Raw genomic sequence first — 26,003 nt, forward strand, 5'->3', positions numbered from 1 at the left:
AGGTAGCGCAAGGAAACAGATGAAAGAAATGGCCCAACCCACCCCCATACACATGTATATACATACACGTCCACACACGCAAATATACATACCTATACATCTCAATGTACACATATACATACACACACAGACACATACATATATACCCATGCACACAATTCACACTGTCTGCCTTTATTCATTCCCATCGCCACCGCACCACACATGGAATACCATCCCCCTCCCCCCTCATGTGTGCAAGGTAGCGCTAGGAAAAGACAACAAAGGCCCCATTCGTTCACACTCAGTCTCTAGCTGTCATGCAATAATGCCTGAAACCACAGCTCCCTTTCCACATCCAGGCCCCACACAACTTTCCATGGTTTACCCCAGACACTTCACATGCCCTGATTCAATCCACTGACAGCACGTCAACCCCGGTATACCACATCGATCCAATTCACTCTATTCCTTGCCCACCTTTCACCCTCCTGCATGTTCAGGCCCCGATCACACAAAATCTTTTTCACTCAATCTTTCCACCTCCAATTTGGTCTCCCACTTCTCCTCGTTCCCTCCACCTCCGACACATATATCCTCTTGGTCAATCTTTCCTCACTCATTCTCTCCATGTGCCCAAAACATTTCAAAACACCCTCTTCTGCTCTCCCAACCACGCTCTTTTTATTTCCACACATCCCTCTTACCCTTACATTACTTACTCAATCAAACCACCTCACACCACACATTGTCCTCAAACATCTCATTTCCAGCACATCCACCCTCCTGCGCACAACTCTATCCATATATATATATATATATATATATATATATATATATATATATATATATATATATATCCATGGGTCCGGGTGGCCCTATGCCTCCTGGCTTCTTTCCGCCATTCATGTCCCCTCGATATCCAGGCGGGCCTCGGCCGGGAGTTAGAATGCCACAGATGCCCAATGATTTTAATGGGCCTCCAGGACAGCCAATAATGCCCAACAGTATGGACCCCACACGTCAGGCTTCCAGAAAGTGGTCCTTCAGGTGTTTCATCATGCCAAAAGTACGGAAGCGCTTTACACCATATATATATATATATGGTGTAAGGATGTAAGGCATGTGTACGTGTAGGAAGAGAGGAAAGTGATTGGTTCTCAGTGAATGTAGGTTTGCGGCAGGGGTGTGTGATGTCTCCATGGTTGTTTAATTTGTTTATGGATGGGGTTGTTAGGGAGGTAAATGCAAGAGTTTTGGAAAGAGGGGCAAGTATGAAGTCTGTTGGGGATGAGAGAGCTTGGGAAGTGAGTCAGTTGTTGTTCGCTGATGATACAGCGCTGGTGGCTGATTCATGTGAGAAACTGCAGAAGCTGGTGACTGAGTTTGGTAAAGTGTGTGGAAGAAGAAAGTTAAGAGTAAATGTGAATAAGAGCAAGGTTATTAGGTACAGTAGGGTTGAGGGTCAAGTCAATTGGGAGGTGAGTTTGAATGGAGAAAAACTGGAGGAAGTGAAGTGTTTTAGATATCTGGGAGTGGATCTGGCAGCGGATGGAACCATGGAAGCGGAAGTGGATCATAGGGTGGGGGAGGGGGTGAAAATTCTGGGGGCCTTGAAGAATGTGTGGAAGTCGAGAACATTATCTCGGAAAGCAACAATGGGTATGTTTGAAGGAATAGTGGTTCCAACAATGTTGTATGGTTGCGAGGCGTGGGCTATGGATAGAGTTGTGCGCAGGAGAATGGATGTGCTGGAAATGAGATGTTTGAGGACAATGTGTGGTGTGAGGTGGTTTGATCGAGTGAGTAACGTAAGGGTAAGAGAGATGTGTGGAAATAAAAAGAGCGTGGTTGAGAGAGCAGAAGAGGGTGTTTTGAAGTGGTTTGGGCACATGGAGAGAATGAGTGAGGAAAGATTGACCAAGAGGATATATGTGTCGGAGGTGGAGGGAACGAGGAGAAGAGGGAGACCAAATTGGAGGTGGAAAGATGGAGTGAAAAAGATTTTGTGTGATCGGGGCCTGAACATGCAGGAGGGTGAAAGGAGGGCAAGGAATAGAGTGAATTGGAGCGATGTGGTATACCGGGGTTGACGTGCTGTCAGTGGATTGAATCAAGGCATGTGAAGCGTCCGGGGTAAACCATGGAAAGCTGTGTAGGTATGTATATTTGCGTGTGTGGACGTGTGTATGTACATGTGTATGGGGGGGGGTTGGGCCATTTCTTTCGTCTGTTTCCTTGCGCTACCTCGCAAACGCGGGAGACAGCGACGAGGTATAAAAAAAAAAAAAAAAAAAAAAAATATATATATATATATATATATATATATATATATATATATATATATATATATATATATATGGGGATAGGGGAGAAAGAATACTTCCCACGTATTCCCTGCGTGTCGTAGAAGGCGACTAAAAGGGGAGGGAGCGGGTGGCTGGAAATCCTCCCCTCTCGTTTTTTTTTAATTTTCCAAAAGAAGGAACAGAGAAGGGGGCCAGGTGAGGATTTTCCCTCTAAGGCCCAGTCCTCTGTTCTTAACGCTACCTCGCAAATGCGGGTAATGGCGAATCGTATGAAAAAAAAATATATATATATATATATATTATCCCTGGGGATAGGGGTGAAAGAATACTTCCCACGCATTCCTCACGTGTCGTAGAAGGCGACTAGAGGGGACGGGAGCGGGGGGCCAGAAATCCTCCCCTCCTTGTATTTTAACTTTCTAAAAATGGGAAATATATATATATTATTTTATTTATATTCTATTTTCCTTTGTCGCTGTCTCCCGCGTTTGCGAGGTAGCGCAAGGAAACAGACAAAAGAAATGGCCCAACCCACCCCCATACACATGTATATACACACACGTCCACACACGCAAACATACATACCTATACATCTCAATGTACACATATATATACACACAGAGACACACACATATATACCCATGCACACAATTCACACTGTCTGCCTTTATTCATTCCCATCGCCACCTCGCCGCACATGGAATACCATCCCCCTCCCCCCTCATGTGTGCGAGGTAGCGCTAGGAAAAGACAACAAAGGCCCCATTCGTTCACACTCAGTCTCTAGCTGTCATGCAATAATGCCCGAAACCACAGCTCCCTTCCCACATCCAGGCCCACAAAACTTTCCATGGTTTACCCCGGACGCTTCACATGCCCTGATTCAATCCACTGACACCACGTCAACCCCGGTATACCACATCGATCCAATTCACTCTATTCCTTGCCCGCCTTCCACCCTCCTGCATGTTCAGGCCCCGATCACTCAAAATCTTTTTCAATCCATCTTTCCACCTCCAATTTGGTCTCCCTCTTCTCCTCGTTCCCTCCACCTCTGACACATATATCCTCTTGGTTAATCTTTCCTCACTCATTCTCTCCATGTGCCCAAACCATTTCAAAACACCCTCTTCTGCTCTCTCAACCATGCTCTTTTTATAATCACACATCTCTCTTACCCTTACATTACTTACTCGATCAAACCACCTCACACCACACACTGTCCTCAAACATCTCATTTCCAGCACATCCACCCTCCTGCGCACAACTCTATCCATAGCCCACGCCTCGCAACAATACAACATTGTTGGAACCACTATTCCTTCAAACATACTCATTTTTGCTTTCCGAGATAATGTTCTCAACTTCCAAACATTCTTCAAGGCTCCCAGGATTTTCGCCCCCTCCCCCACCCTATGATTCACTTCTGCTTCCATGGTTCCATCCGCTGCCAGATCCACTCCCAGATATCTAAAACACTTTACTTCCTCCAGTTTTTCTCCATTCAAACTTACCTCCCAATTGACTTGACCCTCAACCCTACTGTACCTAATAACCTTGCTCTGATTCACATTTACTCTTAACTTTCTTCTTCCACACACTTTACCAAACTCAGTCACCAGCTTCTGCAGTTTCTCACATGAATCAGCCACCAGCGCTGTATCATCAGCGAACAACAACTGACTCACTTCCCAAGCTCTCTCATCCCCAACAGACTTCATACTTGCCCCTCTTTCCAAAACTCTTGCATTCACCTCCCTAACAACCCCATCCATAAACAAATTAAACAACCATGGAGACATCACACACCCCTGCCGCAAACCTACATTCACTGAGAACCAATCACTTTCCTCTCTTCCTACACGTACACATGCCTTACATCCTCGATAAAAACTTTTCACTGCTTCTAACAACTTTCCTCCCACACCATATATTCTTAATACCTTCCACAGAGCATCTCTATCAACTCTATCATATGCCTTCTCCAGATCCATAAATGCTACATACAAATCCATTTGCTTTTCTAAGTATTTCTCACATACATTCTTCAAAGCAAACACCTGATCCACACATCCTCTACCACTTCTGAAACCACACTGCTCTTCCCCAATCTGATGCTCTGTACATGCCTTCACCCTCTCAATCAATACCCTCCCATATAATTTACCAGGAATACTCAGCAAACTTATACCTCTGTAATTTGAGCACTCACTCTTATCCCCTTTGCCTTTGTACAATGGCACTATGCACGCATTCCACCAATCCTCAGGCATCTCACCATGAGTCATACATACATTAAATAACCTTACCAACCAGTCAACAATACAGTCACCCCTTTTTTTAATAAATTCCACTGCAATACCTTCCAAACCTGCTGCCTTGCCGGCTTTCATCTTCCGCAAAGCTTTTACTACCTCTTCTCTGTTTACCAAATCATTTTCCCTAACCCTCTCACTTTGCACACCACCTCGACCAAAACACCCCACATCTGCCACTCTATCATCAAACACATTCAACAAACCTTCAAAATACTCACTCCATCTCCTTCTCACATCACCACTACTTGTTATCACCTCCCCATTTGCGCCCTTCACTGAAGTTCCCATTTGCTCCCTTGTCTTACGCACTTTATTTACCTCCTTCCAGAACATCTTTTTATTCTCCCTAAAATTTAATGATACTCTCTCACCCCAACTCTCATTTGCCCTCTTTTTCACCTCTTGCACCTTTCTCTTGACCTCCTGTCTCTTTCTTTTATACATCTCCCACTCAATTGCATTTTTTCCCTGCAAAAATCTTCCAAATGCCTCTCTCTTCTCTTTCACTAATAATCTTACTTCTTCATCCCACCACTCACTACCCTTTCTAATCAACCCACCTCCCACGCTTCTCATGCCACAAGCATCTTTTGCGCAATCCATCACTGATTCCCTAAATACATCCCATTCCTCCCCCACTCCCCTTACTTCCATTGTTCTCACCTTTTTCCATTCTGTACTCAGTCTCTCCTGGTATATATATATATATATGGAAATAAAAAGAGCGTGGTTGAGAGAGCAGAAGAGGGTGTTTTGAAATGGTTTGGGCACATGGAGAGAATGAGTGAGGAAAGATTGACCAAGAGGATACATGTGTCGGAGGTGGAGAGAACGAGGAGAAGTGGGAGACCAAATTGGAGGTGGAAAGATGGATTGAAAAAGATTTTGAGTGATTGGGGCCTGAACATGCAGGAGGGTGAAAGCGGGCAAGGAAGAGTGAATTGGATCGATGTGGTATACCGGGGTCGACGTGCTGTCAGTGGATTGAATCAGGGCATGTGAAGCGTCTGGGGTAAACCATGGAAAGTTCTGTGGGGCCTGGATGTGGAAAGGGAGCTGTGGTTTCGGTGCATTATTACATGACAGCTAGAGACGGAGTGTGAACGAATGGGGGCTTTGTTGTCTTTTCCTAGCGCTACCTAGCACACATGAGGGGGGAGGGGGATGTTATTCCATGTGTGGCGAGGTGGCGATGGGAATAAATAAAGGCAGACAGTATGAATTATGTACATGTGTATATACGTATATGTCTGTGTGTGTATATATATGTGTACATTGAGATGTATAGGTATGTATATTTGCGTGTGTGGACGTGTATGTATATACATGTGTATGGGGATGGGTTGGGCCATTTCTTTCGTCTGTTTCCTTGTGCTACCTCGTAAATGCGGGAGACATCGACAAAGCAAAATAAATAAATAAATAGAATCTCTTATCTACTGAAGTAATGTACATGATAAATCTGATGATATCAATGAAGGTAATTAGGATAGTGATGGCAATGATTATGAGAATATTTGTCTAAGTATAGACCAGTCAAAATTCCTCCCCTCCGCTGCTACCGAGAAATAACCATTAACAAAACTCACTTCTTTCTGTGCCTTTGTCATCTTGCTGGTGGCCTCCTCTGCCTGAGCTTTCCAGTAGTGGGTCTGGCGAGCTTCCTGCTTATGGGCATGCTTGAGCTCATCCTGCAGTGTGGCTACACGCCTGCTGAGGGCACGATTCTCCTCCTGCAACACCTCCCCACGTGCACCGCTCTCCACCAGCTGTCCAACACAAACAAATTATAAATTTTTACATACATCCAATCTAACCAGTGGAGCACACTGGTACGATACTTGACCATAATATATGACCCTTGAGAATGGCATTACAAGCATTGGGAATGGTGAGACCTTTGATCTGACCCCCAATCATACTGTTGTGATCAAAGGGTCAACACTTAGGTCTGCTGGTTATATAACTTTCTGGCCAGTTCTGGAAAGGTTGATTTATACCTTGACCTGTAATCTATGAGAATGGGAGGTAACCAGTTGGGAAATCCATGAGGTCAATCCAGACACTGTACATTATTATCCACAGTTTTCTACGCCAAACTCAGCCAAAGTCACCAAGCATATGACCAGCTGCAATAAATGTTCCAATGTAACCCTCACAAGCAGTAAAATCTTTACATGTTACCATGGCTAGGGTGTAAAACATGTCATAGACATCCTTAATGTCATTAACATGGCCAAACAGTAATTTCCTAACATGTATACAGCATATGTAGTGAATGTCCAGATACATTAGATGCACTAAATGTTCCAACAGACATCATCAGAGTCCAAAAATCTTCATACAGAAGTCAAATGCTGTAAATACCCTCACAAACATCAAACAAAATCAAGTATCCCCACACATGCATAGCACATTAAATATCCTCAACTACTTACTAAGCACACTATACAGTTTGTCTGCACACATTAGCCACAAACACACAAAAGAAAAATCCTCACACAATCTACATCACCTACACACAAAAAGAAAATCTTCACACAATCTACATGAAGGAATTGTCTTTACACAAATACTGACCACAGTAAATGTCGTTGTATATACCTTAAATGTCATAAAACATTCATCACAGAAAGCCCACACAATCATCAATGTAAATGCTGTAACACGCAGACCAAGTCCTCATAAACAAGAGAAACTAAGTTTTGTTAGAGTGAATAAGAGAGAGACAGATGACCCAGATGTATTGCTGCAGGCTCTCCCAATCCATTACCTGTGTGAATGTGCGGTGATGCATGGTTTGTGCCTCCTTCAGGTCCTGCTCCAGCCGCTCAGTTTCCGACTCCCGTGTACATACCTGTTATGCAGGGACATATGATTCAATAAACACATTAAAAGAGTATTACCACTGTCTGAACCTTAGAAAGGATACTGGGGAGACTGAATACTGAATGATATGAAAAAGGCTTAATCATTACTTTTGAGTATACACCCATACGGAGATGGACATATCGTCTCTGGCAAGGGTAGCCTATTATGTAAGCCTACACCCACCCCCATATGAGAAGTTGATGTATCCAATTATATCCTGATCTTCATGCAATGATATCTTTTAAGGTAACATAGGCTACTGAAATTCTAAGATGTCATTAACTACACTCTGAATAAGGAATTCCTAAAAGTTGTGTAAGGACCAATTCTCTCCCCCTTTCCCATAAAGTACACTGTAGACTTCTTAACTGCACTACAATCTCCTCTGTGTAGCAGCTTGAAAAAGTAAACTGGTCACAGTCCCATTGGTTCCTTGAATACAAAGTAAATGGTTGAGGTGAGTTGATGAATGGGCCCATTTATATTCTCTCAGCCTTGTCAGATAGATAAAGTATAATTCTTGATTTTAAGGACTGAAATAATATTCCACATATTTTCCTGATTTGGCCTACATGAAACTTATTGATGGGTGTGGAGAACAGTAACCAGATGGGTGTATAATCTTGAAATTTGTCACGTTTTACTTACTGTTACTCTCCACATTTTATAATAACTCAAGTAATCGTCATCCATTAGTGTCACCTCCAATTCTTGGTTTTCTCTTACCAAATGAGCCAAATGCCCTCCTCTGTCCTGCCACTACTTATCCTGGGAAATTCTAAATACTTATCTATCCTCTAGGTAACTTTACTAATGACTTTAGTAATACTAGTACCAGGTTTGATTTCCCTTATCCACCTCTACAATCTCTTGTGCATACATTAGAATGTGTAATTACCTACTGGTACTTAACTTGTTGTACCTTGCAGTGCTCCACCTCTTAATCCTTTTGTATGCTTTTAAACTTTCTTATGCTCTTTGCATTTACTTCATCATTGCCTAAATTGATGTGTCAACCTTTCTGTTGCTAAATGGATGTATTACACCACCAATTACTCCCAGACTAGTTTACCTGGTCTTAAAAAGCACCTTTGACAGGTGATTTGTATTACCCATCTGCTGTGGTAATTTTCAGTGAACCACAGAATCCTTTTTTTATATATCTGCCTGGAATATAAGTTTAACTAGCCTCCTTCGTGGTGCAGATTCAAATATTTTCATGCAGTCCAAAAACATAAAGCCACCCACCTATCTTTTTGTTTTTGGTTAGCACTCACTGCTAGAAATGTCTAGAAAATCATTAACATAAGACATCTTTTCTCATGGTAGTGGTTTCTCCTTGCAACAGTTCATCCATTTCCCTCTTGTTTATCTTCTACAATAGTTTACAGATTGTGCATGTCAGTAATACTAATCTGTTTGTACTTTAGAGCAGTGTCCTTGCTATCACTCTTAATAACAGGCTTGGCTTTAGATTTGCTCTCTTCCACTTCCATAGTACAGATCCTTCTTCCAACAAATATTTAAACCTAAAGTAGTTTTTTTTTCTAACTCAGGTATGTAGAAAGAGATGTCATCAAGGCTATGTTACAACTTCCTACATCAACTTATAACTCATCTAAGAAGCTCTATGTATTCCACATTATCTGTTGGAGTTAACATAGATTTAGTAATTACATTCTGAAACTTTTTCAATACAACAAATGTTATCTGTGAGTCTCAATTTTACTGTTTGTTCTATTAATAATCTGTTTCTTAAAAATACATATAAAAATTTTTGAGGTCGATTTGCCTTGTCTTCTTTTCATTTTCTTCAATGTCAATCCTTACTTATTTAACTACACTCATTTGCCTGACTTTCTTTTTACCTTTTAAATATTGTCAAGCTGTTGTATCCTATCCTCTCCACTAAATATCTCTGCATTCCTTAATTTTTTGATATTTTCTGTAGAACATCTCTCGCACCAACCCCTTTAATCACACTATCTTACGTTCTCCTTGTGAACTCCCTATCTAGCATTCTTTCCACATGTCCAAACCACCTCAAAGTATTACATTTCACCTACTCTACCACTCCATAATTCATTCCCTTTGTATTCCCTAGCAAGCCAAATCACTCAAGCATCCCTCACTACTTTCTTCATTCCATCTAATTATATCACATACTCCTTTCAAAGTATTCATTTCCTAAGCCTGGATTCTTGACCTCTGTGACTCATCCCATCTCCATGTTTTGGCTGCATAGTTCAGGACTGGGAGAACTATGCTGTCCCTAAATCCTTTCTTCATTGCCATACTTACATTTCTACCCTCCAATATTCAATTAAGGGACACAGTGGCTCTTCTATCCTGTACTGCTCTGTCCCTTATCTCTTTCTTTCCATATAACTAAACTTATCCAAGATACCTTTCAAATACTTAAGTTTTGTCATACCTTCCAGTGTTTATTCCCCTCCCCCACCATATCTATAACACAATTTAGTATATTTTTTCTCTCACTCTATAAGGCTTTACAAAAATATATACTTTCACTGTTTCCTTTCAAACACCATTACTTTACTTTAACTCACATTTACCTTCACCTGCTTCCACTTACATCTTAAAACATACATACAACCTCCTGCAACACCTCTTCACTCATGGAACCAACACAGTATCATCCACAAACAGGCTTGTCACTGGCTATCATACCTCACCATCACACTCCATCTCTACACCCCTCTTCCCTAATTTTGCTTTTCTCTCTCTTATCACTCCATCCATAAATATATTAAAAAGTCATGGTGACATCACACAGCTCTGCCTCACACCCACATGTATACTGAAACTTTCGCTTGACTGTTTTGCTCTTGCATATGCAGTTGCTCCTCTATAAAAGGCTTTCACTCCATCCATCAATTGTCAACCTACCTCATATATCCTTAACACATCCCTTAAAACATACAGCATACAGCTTCTTACCTTTTGCTAGATACTTTTCCAGTCACTTTCTCGGCAAAAATCTGATCAATAAATCCCTAAACTTTCCTAAAACCCATTTGCTCCTCATTCATTCAGCAGTATATCATATCCATCACTCTCTCAACAAACACTCTTGTATACACTTTTCCAGGGATAATTAACAGACTTATTCCCCTATAATTGCTACATGCATCCTTAGCACCTTTTCCTTTGAATAAGAGTTGTACTTTGTAGGTACATGTTGTCTCTTTCTAAATGTCTTTAATGTTTTACACAATAGACCAGATGATACTACAACTTCCTACTTTCAAACCTTTCAAAGCCTGTTAAAATATACTGTTTGATTGAGTTAATTCACACCTAAACCTTGCAATTGCTATTTCCAAATGATCAGTAATACAGGTATCTAAAATCCTTAAAATATAAAATGATTTTATAACAATAATGTGAAATTGACATATGTTGCAATGAGGATTGATTTTCTTTCAGCCACTTCAAAATATTAACAACAAATGGGAACTTTGAAAAATAAAAATTTTCATTTTGTTCTACATTATTACAGTACGTTATAAATGTACTGTACTTTGTTTTACTTACACAAGAATAGATCCTCATTGTTCTGCAATACAAAAATGTTGAAACACTTACCTCATACTGTAACTTACAAATATCAGCACACAGTTCAAATCCCTGAGTTGCAGAAATCCAAAGCACAAAGCAATAAGTGGAAATGCAGACATTAGAAGTTTTCAATTTGGGGCAGATTTCAAATAAATTTTAATCTCCTTAGCTTCAAAATCTTATTGACTGACCTATGAAGTAAAAACATTTCTTACTTATAGTAGAAAGGATACAATCTCTGATGCAAAAATCTTTCTCAAATCCAATAAACTGCAGCATGACACCTTAAGGTGAAACATTTTGGGTCCTTTATGCTGACTACCATGGCTTGCAATTATCAAATACAAATCGTTTATAAATTCTGGTAGACATCCACATTGTGGATGACAACAGATTAGATAATCTGGTACTTTATCCTTGGTTGAAATGTACCCCACATAGTAAGCATCGACACAGTCACATATTTTTTATGAAAATTAATACCTATTTATATGTTAGTTATGCAGTAAATTGCTCAGGCTATCATTCAGTTTTGAAGAACATTCAAACGAAATGGGTATACACAAGAATATCTATTCATTTGTCACTTCAGCTGGCTATACATATTTTTACAATAACAATTCCATTGTACAAAAAATGTTTCCAATCAATCTTTAGTACTTTAGAAACCAAATAAAAGAAAAAACACGGCAAGCTCTATAAAAAGCTTTGTTATTTTATATTTACTTTGCTTTGTTGCTGTCTCCCACGTTAGCGAGGTAGCGCAAGGAAACAGACGAAAGATTGGCCCAACCCACCCACATACATATGTATATACATACACGTCCACACGCGCAACTATACATACCTATACATTTCAATGTACACATATATATACACACACAGACATATACATATATACACATGTACATAATTCATACTGTCTGCCTTTATTTATTCCCATCGCCACCTCGCCACACATGGAATAACAACCCCCTCCCCCCTCATGTGTGCGGGGTAGCACTAAGAAAAGACAAAAAAAGGCCCCATTCGTTCACACTCAGTCGCTAGCTGTCATGTAATAATGAACCGAAACCACAGCTCCCTTTCCACATCCAGGCCCCACACAACTTTCCATGGTTTATCCCAGACGCTTCACATGCCCTGGTTCAATCCATTGACAGCATGTCGACCCCAGTATACCACATCGTTCCAATTCACTCTATTCCTTGCACACCTTTCACCCTCCTGCATGTTTAGGCCCCGATCACTCAAAATCTTTTTCACTCCATCTTTCCACCTCCAATTTGGTCTCCCACTTCTCCTCGTTCCCTCCACCTCTGACACATATATCCTCTTGGTCAATCTTTCCTCACTCATTCTCTCCATGTGACCAAACCATTTCAAAACACCCTCTTCTGCTCTCTCAACCACACTCTTTCTATTTCCACACATCTCTCTTACCCTTACATTACTTACTCGATCAAACCACCTCACACCACACATTGTCCTCAAACATCTCATTTCCAGCACATCCACCCTCCTGCCCACGCCTCGCAACCATACAACATTGTTGGAACCACTATTCCTTCAAACATACCCATTTTTGCTTTCCGAGATAATGTTCTCGGCTTCCAAACATTCTTCAAGGTTTTGTGTTTTACAATATAATTGATAAAAAGGATATGGAAATGAGTTTTCTCCACATCTTATTTATTGATTTTACAAGTCATGGCATTGTAGATGAAAAAAATATATCCACTTTCATATGCTTCATAATAAAGAATGTGATAAAATAATTTCTAGGCTTAAATATTTCACTTTACAAGTATTTCATCAAATAGTGAATAATCTACTAATTGACTTAAAACTGCAATGAAACAAAACAAAGTTAAAACTATTAAAACTGCTAATCATTACAATAAAGAATTTGTAGTAATTATACAAATGATCTGTACTTCAGTTTGGCAAAAACTGATTATCAATTGTTCGATAATCCTGGTAAATGTATTCAGAGCGAATATAACAGTACACTGTAACTTCAATAGGACCTCAACATCTATGTGTAAAAGACCTACATATTTGGCAAACGAGTTATTATTCAGTGAACATCTGTGAGCCATATCAAACCATTCTATGAGACGAAGTAAATACAAACATTATTCAGGTGAACCTAAATAATCAATCTGATTATTTCAACAATCACCAAATTCAGTTAAAAGAGCATTCTCAATAATTCATGTGACAGACTGCCAATAGTAAACAAACTGAAAGTCCACAGTCAGAATGAATATATTTGAACTTAGGAAAATTTTTAACTGTCAAAATTAATTCAGCATTGGTTCTACAAATTTGTATCTAATGTTTATGAGGTTCTACTGCATTCAGTTACAATGCAATACAGAGTGCATTTCAATACTTAAGCAATTTTGCTACTCAGGTATAAGGATGTATGGAATTCAGCAAGAGTACAGCCTATTATGACTAGAAGCATGAAGACAATATCTTAACATAAGGTACTTCATGATGGCACACAAATATTTCCATAATTTAAGTAGGAAAGAGGGCGTATTCACAACACTCTTTAAAGTGAGACCCATTATCACAACCAATTTGAAGGGCAAATATACTTATCTGTTTATAACCTATGAAATACAATGTAGTACTCTAATACTACATATTTCCATAATCACTCCAACTGTAAAATTTGTAAAAATATACAATCAAAGAGTGTTTCAGTCATATGAAATTCTCTAAATGAATAAGCTGCAAACATTCATGCATAACCTGAAGCTTCTGCTGATTGCAAACACATCTATACATCATAAACCTGGCCTGTATGAACTTGATTCTGAAGTCCATCAGTAACAATGCCAATGCCTAAAGTGTCTCGTTCACTGACAATATTTGGGGGATCATTGGGTATGCTGTTCGAATCCTGATTACTTGGACATGATGAGGAATTCAGTAAAAAAGAGCTGCCACTGCAAGACGACAACACATCTGGAGTTATGGCACATGAGGTGTTTTGACCTACAATCTCTTTGGCAAACTGATAAGTGGGTCTAACATCAGGTACCATACTTTCTGTGGTAGTATTACTATTGTATCTTTCTACAGGCTGTAAGGAACTATGCTGCTGAGTTCTTGAGTGTGAAATGGAGTCACTAATCAGTGGCATCTCTGGCATATAACAATTGGCACTCACAGTAAGGGTAGGATAAAAAGAGTTAACAGGAGCACTAGTGCAATCCAAGCATGCACTTGGTAATTCACTCGAAGACTGTGGACTTGAACTGTCCAAAGGGATGCTTTTAGTCACACTGGGGTTGCTGGCAGGAGGGTTATTGCTACTATCACATATCTGTGGGGGAAGGCTATGGTGCAACATGCCAGCACTCACATCATTATCCAGGCGTGAGCGTAGGTCATCACAGGATCTTTTACTTGCTACTAATGCCTCCTGTAGTGTTCGGATGGTCATCCGCTGTTCAGTTACCTATGAGAAATAATAATAAAAACATCCCAAACACATAAGTAATATATCATAAGAGACTAAGATGTGACAATCAGACCACCTGGCCAAGAATTCCCATAAAAGCACTAGGGTGGAAGAAAAATGTCACACAATATGAATATCATTCATCTATCAACATCTCTGAAGCCTGTTTCCAACTGGAACTCCCTCAAAGGGAAGGCCATGGCAACAGAGTCTCCCTAACTTGTTAACTCCAGTGTCACTTCTAAGCCTTTAGTGCCTCACACTTAAGCCACTGACAGTGGTCAGCTCTAATGCAGTGTTTGTGGAGGCTCCTACCTAATATTTCTCCCAACTAATTCTACCTACTGCTCTTGCCTTATGTCCCTACCTAAACTGCTACTACCTTATGTTTCTAATTAATGCTCCTGCCAAAATGTTCCTACTTACTACTTCTATCTACTGCTTCAACCATTTTGCCAAAAGGCAGGGCTAGCATACGGTGCTCATCACAGGAGAATCTAGATTTACAGAAAATGAGCTAAGTGAGTTAAGTGCTGCCAAGTGTTACGTATGACAAGAAAAGATAGAATGTTTGTGGACAGATTGCCAGTAGTCCACATGTGGGTGAGGCATAAAGAAAAGACAGCTACCAGAGTCAGAAGAGTGCAACTTGACAACCAATAAAGTGCTGGTTCACTACACAGCCATCACTAACCTTCCCAATACCCAGGCAGGTAGTATTATATTAATATTACATAAATGAAAACAACTATTTTTGACATAACCCTCCTAAAGAGGTTTCTTTCTTAGGTCTCCTCTAGTCCACAATCTTACTTCAAGGTCTTTTGTATTCTCGAACTTGGTGTGTCATACCTATGGTCAAATCATGATTATCCATTTCAAAATTAGTAGTTTCCCTTGGTTGGTTAACATTTTAAAAAATCTTTTTCTTTCAAACTATTCGCCATTTCCCGCATTAGCGAGGTAGCGTTAAGAACAGAGGACTGGGCCTTTGAGGGAATACCCTCACCTGGCCCAATTCTCTGTTCCTTCTTTTGGAAAATTAAAAAAAAAAAAAAAAAAAAAAAAAATCTTAAAATATTCAGTCATACCTTCATCACTACTCCAACTCTTAAGCATATCTTGATGATACCAGTCATGTAAAATTTTCATAATTTTCTGCTTTCCATTTGTAAGGTGATATGCTATCAGTTTTAATCTTAGAAGTACAGTGAAGCAAGGATCATTGAGTTTACATGGTACTGTAATTCAAATGAACACTGATAGTCTGTTCAGTAATAGAATAATTCTATTACTGCAAAATAAACCACAAATGTGCAACATATTGAAGGATGTACAAATTATACGGGTAAAAAATTATGCAAACAAATCCTATATGGACCCAAAAGACCATGACACAGTACAGTGTCACTCATTAGAACTATGACATTCACTAACAAAAGGAAATATACATCTGCCTGCATAAAATTCAAACAGGGTATGTAACTGTATAAATCAAAGAAGTCTTGCTTATAATCTTGTAAAGAAATAGCAACTTTATATATAAAGGTGCAATATTTGCTTTAACCACCATAAAAATTTAGCTGTTTCAAGAGTGGTAACTGTATGGTACTGCAATGATCATAACTCTCAGCAGAGAACAAGTTAGAGATTATATGGTAACAGGGGCACCAAAGCAAGGTAAAATAATTCTTCAGCAGTCAACTGTTAAGACATATGAAGACTGACCTGCCAGGATACACCAACACAAAAGGGAAAAAATTATCTTTCCAACTATAAAACCTTCAGGTCTACAACTGCCTGCAGCACATATATGAAGGTTCATTTGGCTGAGGCGCCCCTAAGTAATTCATAAGTTACATAATAATACTAAAACTAATACTATACTTCTACTACTACTAATAATAATATTCTATTTATCATTTTACTTGATCACCATTTTCCACATCAGCGAGGTAGCTCCAGGAAACAGATGAAGAATGACCCAGCCACTCATATAGACATATATATATACATAAATGCCCATACATGCACATATACATACATATACATACACATACACAGACATATACATATATACACAAGTACATAAAGATACTTGCTTGCCTTCATCCATTCCTGTCACTACCTTGTCCCACAGGAAACAGTATCGCTACCCCCTGTTTCAGCAAGGTAGCACCAGGAAAAAAGACAAAAAAAGGCTACATTTGTTCACTCTCAGTCTCTAGCTGTCATGTGTAATGCGCCAAAACCACAGCTCCCTATCCCCACCAGGCCCTGCAGACCTTTCCATGGTTTACCCCAGACGTTTCACATGCCCTGGTTCAGTCTATTGATAGCACGTCGACCCAGGTATATATATATGCGCATATATACACATGTACATATTCATATTTGCTTGCCTTCATCCAATCCCAGTGCTACAGGAAACAGCATCACCATCCTCTCTATCAGCGAAGTAGTGCCGCAAAAACAGACAGAAAGGCCACATTTGTTCACACATAATAATAATTACTCTTGGGGATAGGGGAGAAAGAATACTTCCCATGTATTCCCTACATGTCACAAACGGCAACTAAAAGGGGTGGGAGTGGGGAGCTGGAGATCCTCTCCTCCAGTTTTTACTTTACCAAAAGAAGATACAGAGAAAAGGGCCAAGTGAGGATTTACCTTCTACGCCTCATTCCTCTGTTCTTGACACTACCTGGCTAATGCAGGAAGTGGCAAATATGTATGAAAATAAAATGATAATTATAATAGTAATATTATAATCAGAAAAGGGGTAACTGTGCTACTAAATGGTTAGTTAGGATTTTTAATGTATGTATGGCTCATGGTGAGTGAGTGCTCAAATTACAGAGGTATAAGTTTGTTGAGTATTCCTGGTAAATTATATGGGAGGGTATTGATTGAGAGGGTGAAGGCATGTACAGAGCATCAGGTTGGGGAAGAGCAGTGTGGTTTCAGAAGTGGTAGAGGATGTGTGGATCAGGTGTTTGCTTTGAAGAATGTATGTGAGAAATACTTAGAAAAGCAAATGGATTTGTATGTAGCATTTATGGATCTGGAGAAGGCATATGATAGAGTTGATAGAGATGCTCTGTGGAAGGTATTAAGAATATATGGTGTGGGAGGAAAGTTGTTAGAAGCAGTGAAAAGTTTTTATCGAGGATGTAAGGCATGTGTACGTGTAGGAAGAGAGGAAAGTGATTGGTTCTCAGTGAATGTAGGTTTGCGGCAGGGGTGTGTGATGTCTCCATGGTTGTTTAATTTGTTTATGGATGGGGTTGTTAGGGAGGTAAATGCAAGAGTCCTGGAAAGAGGGGCAAGTATGAAGTCTGTTGGGGATGAGAGAGCTTGGGAAGTGAGTCAGTTGTTGTTCGCTGATGATACAGCGCTGGTGGCTGATTCATGTGAGAAACTGCAGAAGCTGGTGACTGAGTTTGGTAAAGTGTGTGGAAGAAGAAAGTTAAGAGTAAATGTGAATAAGAGCAAGGTTATTAGGTACAGTAGGGTTGAGGGTCAAGTCAATTGGGAGGTGAGTTTGAATGGAGAAAAACTGGAGGAAGTGAAGTGTTTTAGATATCTGGGAGTGGATCTGGCAGCGGATGGAACCATGGAAGCGGAAGTGGATCATAGGGTGGGGGAGGGGGCGAAAATTCTGGGGGCCTTGAAGAATGTGTGGAAGTCGAGAACATTATCTCGGAGAGCAAAAATGGGTATGTTTGAAGGAATAGTGGTTCCAACAATGTTGTATGGTTGCGAGGCGTGGGCTATGGATAGAGTTGTGCGCAGGAGGATGGATGTGCTGGAAATGAGATGTTTGAGGACAATGTGTGGTGTGAGGTGGTTTGATCGAGCGAGTAACGTAAGGGTAAGAGAGATGTGTGGAAATAAAAAGAGCGTGGTTGAGAGAGCAGAAGAGGGTGTTTTGAAATGGTTCGGGCACATGGAGAGAATGAGTGAGGAAAGATTGACCAAGAGAATATATGTGTCGGAGGTGGAGGGAACGAGGAGAAGAGGGAGACCAAATTGGAGGTGGAAAGATGGAGTGAAAAAGATTTTGTGTGATCGGGGCCTGAACATGCAGGAGGGTGAAAGGAGGGCAAGGAATAGAGTGAATTGGAGCGATGTGGTATACCGGGGTTGACGTGCTGTCAGTGGATTGAATCAAGGCATGTGAAGCGTCTGGGGTAAACCATGGAAAGCTATGTAGGTATGTATATTTGCGTGTGTGGACGTATGTATATACATGTGTATGGGGGGGGGGGGGTTGGGCCATTTCTTTCGTCTGTTTCCTTGCGCTACCTCGCAAACACAGGAGACAGCGACAAAGTATAATAAATAATTTTATAAATAAAAATAATGGCTCATGGTGCTGTAACTATGGATTGAAGGAATGCACATACAGCACCACTGTATAAAGGCAAGGGGAACAAAGGTGAGAGTTCAAATTACAGAGGTATGAGTGTTTAATGTACCTGGTAAGTTGTATGGAAGAGTGTTGACTGAGAGGGTGGTGGCATTCACAGGGAATTAAACTGGGAAAGATGTGGTTTCAGGAGTAGAAGAGTATATGTGGATCAGGAGTCTGCTGTGAAGGACTTGTACAACAAATATTGAAACAAAATTATCTATATGTGGTATTTATAGAACTGGAGAGAGCATATGATAAGGCTGATAAAAATGGCTTGTGGAGGGAGTTACAAATATACAGTGTGGGAGGAGAGTTACAAGAAGCAATGAGAGTTTTTATCATGAGTATATAGCAAGAATGTGGGATGGAATAAAGGAGGGTGGGAGGTTCCATAAGGTGCATCTGTGGCAAGAGTGTACGCTTTCATCATGGCCGTTTAATCAGTTTACTGATGAGGTGTTGAGGGAGGTAAATGCAAGGTTTTGGATAGAGGGGCAGGTCTTCAATCTGTCTGAGGTTTTCAGATCATGAGGAGTGAGTCAACTGCTCTTTGCTGATGATGCAGAACTGTTGGCAGATTCGAGTGTGAAACCACAGAAGTTAGTCATGAGTTTAGAAGTGTGTGTGAAAGGAGAAAATTAGGAGTAAATGTAAAAAAGAAAAAAGTTACTGGTTTAGCACTGAAACCAGGCAGGTCAGATAGGGTGCAAGCTCGAATTCTTCATGAAGAAAACTTGGAGGAGAAGATGTTTTATTTTAAATACGTGAAAGTATAGATGGCAGCAAGTGGAACCGTGAAAGCAGAGGTAAGTTATACGGTGAGTGAGGGGGTGAAGGTTCTGGGAACCTGGGTATCTTTGGAAAGGATACTATCTGGAACAGTGAAAATGGATATGTTTGAAGGCATAGCAGTCCCACAATGTTTTATGGATATAAGGCATGGACTATAGATGACAATGTACAGAAGAGGATAAAGTGTTGAAAGTTAAATGCTTGAAGATAATATGTGGTGTGAGGAGGGTTGATTGATTAAGTTATGATAGGGCAAAAGAGAGGTGTGGCAATATGAAAAAAAAAAATGGTTGAGAAAACCAAAGAGGGTGTGCTAAAATGGTTTGGACACATGAAGAGAACGAGTGAGGAGATATTGACGAAGATGATTTATGTGTTACAAATGGAGGAGACAATGAGAAGCGGAAGACTAAATTGGAGATGGAAAGATGTGAATAAAACATGCAGGAAATTGAAAGGCATGCACAGGATAGAATGAACTGGAGCAATGGTATACAAGGGGCAACATCCTGTCAGTGGACTGAATCAGGGTATAAATGCAACCAAGGGAAACCATGGAAAGGTCCATAGGGCCTTGTTGTGGATAGGGGTCTATGGTTCTATTCATTACACATGACAGACAGAGTGGAAGTGATTAAATAAGGCCTTTTCTTCATCTGTTCCTGTCGTTAACTCATTTGACATTTCCCTTGCAGTGGGGCAGCACCAGGATCAGACAAAAAATGGCTTCAATTGCTCACATCCAGTCTCTAGATGTCTAAAAACATATCATATCAAATGTATCAAAACCCTACAACCTCATAGTCAGCATTTCCTCACTCATTCTATCCATATATCCCACCTTTTACTCTCCACTTCTGGCATGTACTGTATACTCTCTTGGCCTCCCTTCATTCATCCTATGAATATAACCAAACCATTTCAGCACATCCTCTTCAGCTCTCTCAACCATAAGTCTTACTACCATAACTCTCTCTTACCCTACCTTTTATTATTCAATCTAAGTTTTCTATATAGCAACACTAACATTTGTCAAAAGCTAAAATAATCTTTTAAGTGGTAAAATCATAATAGGATAATAAGAATTCTCAATACCTCCTTCTTCTTCTTCTCTAGTTCAGATGATATCTTAAGAATCTCAGTTTGGAATCTTTCTAATGTGGCAGATTTTTCATTCAGCTGTTGAGTTAAGGATGAATTTTCTGTCTCCAACTTTTCAACCAATTCTGTTTTCTTTTCAACCTGAACGGGGAAAAAAGCAGGTTGATCATTAGGGATACTCATAAGTTCATGAATATAAAAAAGTGTTGAAACTCTTTAGCCTTAAGGGGAAGAGAAGAAATAAAAAAAATTCATACAAACTGAAAAAAAATCATATCTGGAATCTGTAAAACAATGCAAGTGTCTTAAACAAGTGAGGTAACTAGCATTAGAATAGTCATCATAAAAAATTTATTTTTTCACAGATAAAAATGGTCTTCAAGGATAATACTTTCAAATTTTCAATCCTCTTTACCTTAATTTGTCCTGCAAATTTCAACCTGCAGCCCATTTACCTTTACCATGCTTTTCTTCTAGCAACACATACATTCATTCAGTCGACTCCTATATACCGCATTGTTCCAATTCACTCTATTTCTTGCATGCCTCTCATCCTCCTGAATGTTCAGGCCCTGATCACTCAAAATCTTTTTCACTCCATCCTTCCACCTCCAATTTGGTCTCCCACTTCTCCTTCTTCCCTCAACCTCTGACACATAAGTCCTCTTTGTCAATCTTTCCCCACTCATTCTCTCCTTATGTCCAAACCATTTCAACACACCCTCTTCTGCTCTCTCAACCATACTTTTTATTTCCACACATCTCTCTTACCCCTTTCATGACTTACTCAATCAAACCACCTCACACCATATACTGTCCTCAAACATTTCATTTCCAACACCCACCTTCCTCCGCACAACCCTATCTATAGCCCATGCCTCGCAACCATACAACATTGTTGGAACTACTTTTCCTTCAAACATACCCAATTTTGCTCTCCGAGATAACGTTCTCTCCTTCCACACATTCTTCATTGCTCCCAGAACTTTTGCCCCCTTCCCCACCCTATGACTCACTTCTGCTTCCATGGTTCCACTTGCTGCTAAGTCCACTCCCAGGTATTTAAAGCACTTCTTTTCCTCCAATCTTTCTCCATTCAAACTTTAATTCCAGCCAACTAGTCCCTCAACCCTACTGAACCTAATAACCTTGCCTTATTCACATTTACTCTCAACTTTCTCCTTTCATACACTTTTCCAAACTCAGTTACCAACTTCTGCAGCTTCTCACTTGAATCAGCCACTAGACCTGTATCAATGGCAAACAACAACTGACTCACTTCCCAGGTCCCCTCATCCCCAACAGATTGCATACTTGCCCCTCTCTCCAAAACTCTTGCAGTCACCTCCCTATCCATAAACATATTAAACAATCATAGGGACATCAAACACCCCTACTGCAGACCGACATTCACTGGGAACCAATCACTCTCCTTTCTTCCTACTTGTACACATGCCTTACATCCTTGGTTAAAATTTTTCACTGCTAGCAACTTACCTCCCACACCATATACTCTTCACAAGACCTTCCACAAAGCATCTTAATCAACCCTATCATATATGCCTTCTCCAGATCCATAAATGTTACATACAAATCCATCTGTTTTTCTAAGAATCTCTCACACATATTCTTCAAAGCAAACATCTGATCCACACATCCTCTACCACTTCTAAAACCACACTGCTCTTCCCCAATCTGTGCATGCCTTCACCCTCTCAATCAATATACTCCCATATAATTTCCCAGGAATACTCAACAAACTTATGCTTCTGTAGTTCGAAGACACACCTTGATCCCCTTTCCCTTCGTACAATGGCACTATGCATGCTCTCCACCATTCCTTAGGCACTTCACCATGATCCATACATTGAATATCCTTACCAACCAATCAACAACACAGTCACCACCTTTTTTGATAAATTCCATTGCAATACCATCCAAACCCGCCACTGTGCCAGATTTCATCTTCCACAAATCACTCACTACCTCTTCTCTCTTAACCAAACCAGTATATTTCACCCGTTTGTATCACACCCCAAACACGACAGAAACAACAAAAAATATTGGGGCAGGTCATGGATTTTTTTTCTTTATTCTTTTTTACCCCCAAGGTAACAACAGGTGGCAGTCAGATTACCTGAAGCTATTGTGGTGGGTCATCTTTTTTTTAGTCTCCCTAACATCTGCTTTTTTACCTTACCCACATGTGGTTTGTGGTGGGTTTGTGCTGCAATGCCCGGCCCTAAGGACTTGTCTAAAGAGGATATTGCTGCTACTGTACTCTTGTACAAGGCAGGGAAGTGTAATAAAGATATAGCTGAAACTACAGGGCTGGCAGTATGAAGTGTGCAAAGATGGATGGAGTGCTTCGTTGACAGTGTTGGCACTGACATTACTACCTAGAAGACACAACCTGAACAACCTTGTGTCACTTCCCAAAGCACTCTGAAGATTATTCAACATCAAGAAGAGACAAGAATCCACATATTTCAGCACAACAATTAAAGGAATGCAACCCTAGGCTACTTGGTCATATGTCTGTACATACTATTCATAGCCAGCTTCATGATTTGAAATTCAAGAGGTATGCGCCTTGCAAGAAACCGCTTCTGACAGACTGCCAGTGCAAGAATAGACTTGCATCTGCCAAGAAATATTTGCAGTGGGACGACAAAAAGTGGAAGAAAGTACTGAGGTCTGGTGAGGCTACATCTGATGTTACCAGCAGCAGTTGAGGCAAAGTGTACCAGAGGCCAGGTAGTGACCCATATGACCCTAAGTACATTCAAGCAACCGTAAAATTTCCAGACTCACTAATGGCTTGGGGCTTTTTGACTATAATGGTGTTAGAAGTCTTGTTATATTACTTTAAAATGAGACTATGAATCAGTACATCGAGCTGTTGTGTATAAATTACCTGACTGTTTTGAGAAGACTGGTTGTGATATCTTTATGCAAGATGGTGTACCGTGCGACACTGATAAATCAATACATATGTGGTTTGCATTTTGTAGTGTGACATACACATAGGACTGGCCAGGTAACTCACCTGACTTTAACCCTATTGGGAATTTGTAGTTGATTATAGTCACAGTTGTGTGGGTGGGGTACATCCAGCATTCCTAAGCTCCAAGCTACCATCCAGGATATTTGGGACAACTTTGACCCTAAACACCTTTAGCATCTTGCTGCATCTGTTCCCAAGCACCTTCAGGATTGTATCAAGGATAAGGGGCATCATACAATGAGGGAGGGAGTGACCTGTTCTATCTTGTTCATTGATATTTTCATATGATGCGTCACACTGCAAGTACTGTGCCAGTTTCTTACGCTGGCACTGTATGTATACATATGCCATTTGTCACCCATAACTCTAATTATCCCAGGTAAAATCAATAAAGCAACTCTTTTATACATATATCACTAAAGTGGTGAGAGGTTATATTCACATTCCAGAAAAGTGTTGAGCATGAACATATAAATTTTGAATTTACCTGTCTATATCTGAATAGTCCCAAAATTACTTGAGGCACAGACAGATTTGATGTCATCTGCAACTCTAACAACTCTGTGAAAAACTCCTAAGATTCTCAGTTACCCATAGATAAACATAAAGAGAGAAAGAGGGAACATTCTCCTAAATAGGTCCCACCCTGCTAAGCTGCAGTGTAGAGATTTAATTCTAAGTGGCTACTATAGTAATAATAGCCAGCTATCTGATATGGACATATCAAGAGGCCATAAAGAGGATGATTTTAAACATAAAATTAGAGGAATCATTCATCAAAGTGGAGGAAAATTAAAAAAGGATGATGCAATAGGTTGCTGGGTACTCTCTAAATTTGAGAACAGTGGCAGCATGGCAAGAATTAGATGTTTAATATTGCAACAAGTTTTAAATGTCCATTATGTGTTGTTTAAATCTCATTTCTTCCAAATTTTTAAAATTTTGTTAATTTTGTATGTCACAGTGAAACACCTTTCTATCTTAGGCTTCACTTAAAGGGTTGAGAAATATACAAGAGTAGCATTCACATGAAAGCTAATCTAATCTCATGTACTTGGATGTGAGAGAAAGTGCAGCATTTTTTCAAGAATAAATAAAAAATTCCTTTACCACTGCATCAGCACAGGCATCTGGAGAGCATATACACAGCTGATGCCAATAAATAATAGACAAAATACATCCAGACATAGTACCTGTCTACGGAGCTGTTCTGCTTGACCATGGGTGCGACCAACTTCCAACTGAAGACTGGTTAGTTGGCCTGTTAAATATTGCATACGCTCTCCTTTCTGACCTCCGTCACGTCGAGATGACTCCAGTTTTTGCTCCAACTTTTAATTCAAATACACAGGAATATTACAAACACACAATTATATTTTGTCCTTTCAGTCCATCAATAAACTTATATACAACAGAAGTAAATAAAATTTCAAATATTACAGTCATTTGCAGTCATCAACACAATACCTTATACAGAGTTTCATCTTTCAGATGTAGCTCTTGTCGGGATGCTGCCAGATGGCTCTGTAGCTCCCGCAGAAGGATGTTTTTCTCTGCAAGCTACATATTAATGGGAAGATGGGGAAGGTAGTCAGGGGTGAGCAACATAAAGCAAGCTACATAAAGCTGCAGCATTCCTTTTATGTCTAAAAGTTTACCTACGATAAGATCTCATAGCTGAATTCAATCTTTGACCTAATAGCTCAATACTTTGATTTAACTTGGCATATGGCAGCTTAAACCTAAAGCTATCATCTAAATCAAGCATGCCTTTTCCTGCACTGACATCAAGCTGGTACAAAGTAATACACAATTTTCTCAAGACATCTGAACTGTTGACTGTCTCTAGATACCAAAAAACATTTAAAACATACTGAATGAGCACAGCGGAGTTTAACAGAATGACAGATCAGCAAGTGGTCTTAATTTAGTAAAAAATCAAAATCACATGACAGTCTCCCAAGGGCATTCCACACCTACAGAGTATCTTAAGTCAAAACTCACATCTACATAAAATCTACTTCAGCCTTTAAAGCTGATGTCAATGACATCCACCTTGGTGAGATGGAGTGAGAGACAGAACCCAAGTCTCCTACAATAGTGATGACAGAGTACACAAAAGTCTATGAAATGAAAATCATTTCTA

General features: G+C 39.9%; 1 protein-coding gene across 15 annotated transcripts in view; it reads right to left on the reverse strand.

Moving 5' to 3' along the window:
* LOC139760399 (uncharacterized) overlaps positions 1-26,003 on the reverse strand; it is a 216,838-nt gene that overhangs the window by 105,526 nt on the left and 85,309 nt on the right. For 14 of the 15 annotated variants that reach the window (XM_071683539.1, XM_071683547.1, XM_071683535.1 and 11 more), the window contains 6 exons: positions 25,325-25,417; positions 25,051-25,188; positions 20,845-20,991; positions 14,442-14,537; positions 7,380-7,463; positions 6,196-6,375 (listed from right to left, as the gene is read on the reverse strand). In XM_071683539.1, coding sequence (XP_071539640.1) covers positions 6,196-6,375; positions 7,380-7,463; positions 14,442-14,537; positions 20,845-20,991; positions 25,051-25,188; positions 25,325-25,417 — 738 coding nt within the window. The remainder of the gene's footprint in view (positions 1-6,195; positions 6,376-7,379; positions 7,464-14,441; positions 14,538-20,844; positions 20,992-25,050; positions 25,189-25,324; positions 25,418-26,003) is intronic. The other variant, XM_071683538.1, reaches the window with a different exon arrangement.

The sequence above is a fragment of the Panulirus ornatus genome, chromosome 36 (genome assembly GCF_036320965.1).
Source record: "Panulirus ornatus isolate Po-2019 chromosome 36, ASM3632096v1, whole genome shotgun sequence".
Taxonomy (NCBI): Eukaryota; Metazoa; Arthropoda; class Malacostraca; order Decapoda; family Palinuridae; genus Panulirus; species Panulirus ornatus.